Genomic DNA, 6,422 nt, shown 5'->3' on the forward strand with positions numbered 1-6,422 from the left:
ATTTTTCTTTGAAATCTTAGAATCTACTCAATCTAACGACTTCAAATCATATGAAGACAAAACCGATTTGAAGTTTTTTTTTTCTTTCAATATTGGTCAGATTTGAAGTTTAAATGAGGATAATAATTTAAAGTATTTAATTAATATTTTGGTTTATAAGAGATTTTAGATTCAAACCTGGTATATGCATCTTGTTTGTATAGTACGGAGTTGATTATAACAATTCAAACATATAAGTTGAACCGCATTTTTGGTGTGAAACTTTTGTACTTGTTGATTACTAAACGCGTCCTAATCACTGATGGTAAACCTATAACAAAAGTGTATGAGAAATGTTCAATGGATGGTGATCTAATACTAGATGCTAACATGGTTTATTATAATTTTCCAAGACCCACAATCATGTGAATTATTAAAGTCTTGTAATCATATATAATGCGTGTAAGGTCACAAAAAATACGGTATATACTTTTATTTAAAACTATATTAAGTATCAACATCAATCGAAAAAATGATTTCCCTTTGAAAATACTACAAAATGTTATCATCAAGTTGATTCTAAATAATGCTATCATTATTCTTCTGTTATTATTATTGTAATATACGAAAACGACTCGTAAGTGGGTTGCTTACGGAAAACACAGACATACGAATGTGACGCAGATGTAACTGCAAATGTATATTTTTTTTGTTTACGATGCCCCACTCTTTCTTTATTTTTGCTTCTTTACCTTTTTAAAATGAACGCACATAATTTTATTATTACGCTTTTACCAAGTTTTTTAAGATAGTTGTTAGAAACTTCAAACTAGTAAGTTACAAAAAAAAAGAAACTTTAAACTAGTACAATATTACTTAAACCGTTTTTAATTTCCATTACATAGTTTTTTTTAATGAAAATCAAGTAAATAGAAAGATGAAAACAACTAACATTCTCTAAAGAACACTTTTGAATTTACTCCAAAGCCCATACTAAACCATGTGATATGTATATTTTAGATGGATTCAAGTCGATCGAGGCCTAAGTAAAAGATGGCTAGTGAGAAAGCTCATGAGATTGTATAAATCTTTTAACAAAACTTGCATGGTTTCTTAATAACATTTGTACTTTTGAATGATTTTGAACGGGCCGATCATATACAATGGCTGAATATCTGACTCAGATTACATGAAAGATTTGGTAATTTTGATTTGGAAAGATAATAACTTGATATTCTTAGTGATTTAACGTAAATCATTTACAATAAACACATCTTATTAGAATTTGTGGCTTCTAAAAACCAGTATTGCCATTTGGTAACTTCGAAATTTAATACAATGTATCACTTATTTTCATTCTTCTTTGTATAGATATAATCTCAGGACAATATAATAGAAAGTGCACCCCCGAAAAAGTTCATTATATTTAAGTTTAAAATTAATTGTTTCCTATAGATTTAAATATATATCCTCGTCACTCATCTCCCTCGACGATTTACGTGTGTACATCGACCTCTCTCAATCTCTTTTCGCTGCAAGCCTTACGAGATCAAGCATGGACGAACAATACGAGGTTATTGTTCTCGGAACCGGTCTCAAGGAGTGCATCCTCAGCGGTCTCCTTTCTGTCGATGGTGTCAAGGTCCCCATACTCTTCCTTCAATTCGCATTTAGATTTTTTTTTCCCTTCTCTTACTGCCTTAATCCGGATGAACGGATCAGATTAGATCTCCGGTTGTATGATTAATGTGGATGAGACGTTATATTGTAATTCGGATGCTTTCATTTGATTTTACCACGATCTGATCATTTTAAGCATTGGTTATTTTGATTAATGTTGTCGGTGTGGATATCATGAGTAGGTGCTTCACATGGACAGGAATGATTACTATGGTGGAGAATCAACATCTCTTTACCTCAATCAGGTTTTTTTTTAAGTCTTTATTAATGGTTTTGTGGTAGTTCATTAGCAGTTTACTTTTATTCATCGTTTTTATTTTTGTGTGCAGCTTTGGAAGAAGTTCAGAGGAGAAGAGAAGGCTCCTGAGCATTTAGGTGCAAGCAGGGACTACAACGTTGACATGATGCCTAAGGTATTGTTGTTGGTGGCTTTCATTATATTGTATGCTAACTAATGAGTCAACCTATAACGTTTGTCTTTCAATGTGATGGTCCAGTTTATGATGGGAAATGGCAAGCTTGTTCGTACACTTATTCACACAGATGTTACAAAGTATTTGTCGTTTAAAGCCGTTGATGGAAGCTATGTTTTCGTTAAAGGGAAGGTAAAAGCTTCTCTTCTCATTCACGTATAGGTTTTGCATATATTTACAAAAAATCATTTTGCCGATAACTCTTTAACTGTTGATGAATATATTTGGCTATACTCTATAGGTTCAAAAGGTGCCAGTGACTCCTATGGAGGCCATGAAATCTAATCTCATGGGCATATTTGAGAAACGTCGAGCTGGCAAGTTTTTCGGTTATGTTCAGGATTACGACGAGAAGGATCCCAAAACACACAACGGAATGGATTTGACCAAACTTACAACTAAGGAACTGATTGCGTAAGCTCTATGTACTAATACCCTTTAGCTAGCTTTACGTGTGGCTAACCATTTAGATGGCAGGAAATTTGGTCTTGATGACAACACTATTGACTTTATCGGTCACGCGATTGCACTTCACACCAATGACCAACATCTCCATCAACCTGCCTTGGATACTGTCATGAGAATGAAGGTGAACTTTTTTGTCAGACTTGTTTTAACATCTCTGAAGCTGACATTTTTGCTTTAATTGGTTTGGCTAGCTCTATGCGGAATCTCTTGCCCGTTTCCAAGGAAGCTCTCCATATATTTATCCTCTCTATGGGTTGGGAGAACTACCTCAGGTTTTTCTATCACTCTAATCTTTGCCTTGGTTGCCTTAATCTCCTTCAGTTTTAGATGATTATTTCTTGCTTCTCCTCTGACTTTTCTATATCTCTTCTCCTTGTTCAGGCATTTGCACGGCTTAGTGCTGTCTATGGTGGCACATATATGTTGAACAAACCTGATTGCACGGTAATTTTCTCTTCCTCATTATTACAACTCATTGGTTTTTCTTTCTTGTGGTGCAAGTATCAATGTAGGGATGTTGTAGTACTCATATATATATCAATATTAATTCTTATGATAGGTAGAGTTTGACGAGGAAGGTAAGGTTACTGGTGTAACATCTGAGGGAGAGACCGCCAAATGCAAAAAGGTTGTGTGTGACCCTTCTTACCTGCCCAACAAGGTAATTATATTGCAGTTCTTATCATGTTTAAACCATCTTTTTAACCTTGTTCTTCTTTTCCTTGGTTATTATATTATGATTGTGGAATGTTTCATGATATGAAGAGTAATGACATTCAAACAGGTTAACAAGATCGGCAGAGTTGCTAGGGCCATCGCAATTATGAGCCACCCTATTCCAAACACCAATGACTCTCACTCAGTACAGGTCATCATACCCCAGAAGCAGTTGGCCCGCCAGTCAGACATGTGAGTTCCTTTTGTTTTCTTTTTGTTCTTACAATGATTTGTGTAAGCTCCATCTCAGTATCATATTGACATACGTCTCTACACGCTGACAGGTATGTCTTCTGTTGTTCATACTCCCACAACGTGGCTCCCAAGGGAAAGTTCATCGCATTTGTGTCGACAGATGCAGAGACTGATAACCCTCAAACCGAACTAAAGGCTGGGATTGATCTTTTGGGTCCTGTTGATGAGATATTCTTCGACATGTATGATAGATACGAGCCTGTCAACGAGCCCGCTTCGGACAACTGCTTTATATCAACGGTGAGCCATCTTTAGTTTACACCGTAGCCTACTTTTAGATTGGGTGGATTCTATTTCTAAGTAACTAACAGTTTCCTTGTTGGTCATTAACAGAGCTATGATGCTACAACACACTTCGAGACAACGGTTGCTGATGTGTTGAACATGTATACCTTAATCACCGGAAAGGTAAATGTTCTGACATTCTCTACGGATATATGTTAGATGAGATGGAGACAAAAGTCTTGAGTTTTCTTGACATCTTTTCATATCAATTTTGTGTTTTTTTCTTCTTCTTATGTTGCAGCAACTAGACCTAAGTGTTGATCTGAGTGCAGCGAGTGCTGCAGAGGAGTGAGGAACCTGTGATCACACTCTCTGGTTGTTGTTTCCTTCTTTTTCATTTCTTTTCGTTGGTTTCAATACATAATCAGATCGATGCTCATTTTTTTTATGTTGAATGTTTGGTTAAGACTTATAAAATCTCTTTAAAACCTTAACTTTTTTCAGCTGTTGGTGTCCTCTTTTATTTATGGAGGATATAGAACGAAGCTAAATATGTTTTACCTATGATTTATCGTTTAACCCCTTGTCTTTTAGTCGTTTATGTGGTTAAAATTGTTCTGAGATTTTGTAAATTAAAGAAAACAATAATTTGTAACTTTTTTTTGAACACCAATAATCTGTAACTTTAATTCGATATAATTCACCCTAAAAACAGTATTACCTTGAGACGCAAATCGTACCTATAAGGCTAGTAAATAGGTTTACTATAGAAATAAACACATCAAGGTTTCGTGGTGTAGTTGGTTATCACGTCAGTCTAACACACTGAAGGTCTCCGGTTCGAACCCGGGCGAAGCCATCTTATTTTTTGTGTACATAATAAAAAAATTAGAAAAAATCTCAAAATGGACGCCGTTGCCGGGGATCGAACCCGGGTCACCCGCGTGACAGGCGGGAATACTTACCACTATACTACAACGACTTTGATGTTTGTTTAGTTACTGAAATTATTGTAACATAACTAGACAAGTAAACAGTCCAATCTTCAAATTTGTAACTCTAAATGGCTAAAATTATAATAGTCTTTCGAAAAATCAGGTTAAGGATTGTAGTCACACTAATCCAAATATATTTCATCTTTCTTATAGAAGTAGGAAACCTGTTGCTTCAGTATTCTATTTTACACGCCACATCCGAAAATTTTAAGTGTGGCGAGCGTGTTTGTAAAATATTCTATCAATCTTTGGATTGTCTTGGCAGACTGTTAGGTGTTGCACTTGTGCGATCAGTTGTAGGCTGTATCAGCTTTGTTTGATGTTGGAGGCTTGGAGCACAATATTAAGGGCTTTGGGGAAAAAGTTGAGATAGATAATAAGTCAGGAAGATAATTCAAGGATATCCATATGTACTTCTGCTTATAACTTATCCTATTCAGATTTAAAAATTACCGACTGATCAGGATCAGACATGTGGATGTAGAAATGATATTATTGCTATGCATATAAATCTGGAAAGAAAAACTTTCAAAATGAAACAAACAATAACTTCTAAAACATCTAGTAATATAAATGAACAAATAAGTAACTGTTCATTATTGAGTTAATTATGTTTTCAATAAATAAACAAGTCTATTTGCCAACGTTTTTATCCTCTTTTCTCATCCATATAATTTCGCGTTCTTTGTCTCTGGTAGAAAGTCGAAAAGCTCTTTTTTTATTTGTCCGCAACTCAAGAGTAAGACAAGTTGATCATTAATGGTTTAAAATTATTTCCATTTCAACACTTTATAAAATTTGGAAACACTTTAAAAGACAATTGCATGGTGACTCAGTCAGTAATATCAAGATGCCAGACGAAAAGATAACCAACGCTGCGTTCATTAGTAAAATAAATTTATATTACTTAACATATGTAATATAAGCAAAAAAAAATATATTCTGTAAATTTATTATAAGACTTATATTTTGATCAATCACTACATTTGTTTTCCTAAGATATATAAATTGGAAATTAAAAGCCAAAAGACATGGAATATTTGTGTGGCTTCAGGCGTAAGAATACCCACTTGTTTGTTTCCACCTTTAAAGGCGAAAGAAACGAATACTACATATGACTGGTCTTCTAGAAAGCATAACTCGTTTTTCATATTTTTAATTTCATTACAATTTTTGTCTTCGCTACAAATCTATACCGAAATTTAATTGCCACAGTAGATTGTATAAGACTAAGAGTGATACAGCAAACACTTTACCGAATGAACCAATAGTGCATACAAAACAAGCCGTAAGAAGAAAAAGTGAATAGGATGATAAAACAGAAACATCAGACGTGCACCAGATTTTAGCAAAAAAAAAAAACAGAAACATCAGACACGACTTCTTCAACCATGTAACATCACATTAACGACCTTTTTATTTTATTATTAATCTTGCAAAATACTCTAACTAATAATATAATCCTAGAAACTTTATATGTCTACTTAGTGCTAGTTGATTGGAAACGAATATCAAATGGGGAAAGGGGAGAAAAATTAAAGACAAGGTTGGCAAACAATAGGAGTTAGGGATTGGTATTTGGTAGAAATGGAACAGCCCTTTTAATGTCACACCTTACAAGTCCTGTAGA

General features: G+C 34.4%; 1 protein-coding gene and 2 non-coding genes across 3 annotated transcripts; 2 read left to right on the forward strand and 1 right to left on the reverse strand.

Annotated features, from left to right (window-relative positions):
* The first annotated feature begins 98 nt into the window (after nucleotides 1-98).
* Nucleotides 99-4,294, forward strand: LOC106365072 (guanosine nucleotide diphosphate dissociation inhibitor 2). The gene is made up of 13 exons (XM_013804528.3): nucleotides 99-1,621; nucleotides 1,842-1,904; nucleotides 1,989-2,072; nucleotides 2,157-2,264; nucleotides 2,374-2,546; nucleotides 2,610-2,721; nucleotides 2,792-2,872; nucleotides 2,982-3,044; nucleotides 3,160-3,261; nucleotides 3,385-3,509; nucleotides 3,602-3,812; nucleotides 3,906-3,980; nucleotides 4,099-4,294. Exons 1-13 carry the CDS (start codon nucleotides 1,535-1,537, stop codon nucleotides 4,147-4,149), a joined length of 1,335 nt encoding a protein of 444 aa, XP_013659982.2. The 5' UTR covers nucleotides 99-1,534; the 3' UTR covers nucleotides 4,150-4,294.
* Nucleotides 4,295-4,582: 288 nt separating this feature from the next.
* Nucleotides 4,583-4,656, forward strand: TRNAV-AAC. The gene has a single exon. It is a non-coding gene; the product is annotated as a tRNA-Val (tRNA).
* Nucleotides 4,657-4,707: 51 nt separating this feature from the next.
* TRNAD-GUC lies at nucleotides 4,708-4,779 on the reverse strand. The gene has a single exon. It is a non-coding gene; the product is annotated as a tRNA-Asp (tRNA).
* Nucleotides 4,780-6,422: the final 1,643 nt, after the last annotated feature.

The sequence above is a fragment of the Brassica napus genome, chromosome A9, assembly GCF_020379485.1.
Source record: "Brassica napus cultivar Da-Ae chromosome A9, Da-Ae, whole genome shotgun sequence".
NCBI classification, from domain to species: domain Eukaryota; kingdom Viridiplantae; phylum Streptophyta; class Magnoliopsida; order Brassicales; family Brassicaceae; genus Brassica; species Brassica napus.

Excerpts from the sequence above, each read along its gene's own strand:
- LOC106365072 (XM_013804528.3), top strand. The coding sequence starts at position 1,535 with ATGGACGAACAATACGAGGTTATTGTTCTCGGAACCGGTCTCAAGGAG. Across the intron at positions 2,547-2,609 it reads ACAACTAAGGAACTGATTGC|GAAATTTGGTCTTGATGACA; the intron begins GTAAGCTCTATG and ends TTTAGATGGCAG. Across the intron at positions 3,045-3,159 it reads TGAACAAACCTGATTGCACG|GTAGAGTTTGACGAGGAAGG; the intron begins GTAATTTTCTCT and ends TTCTTATGATAG.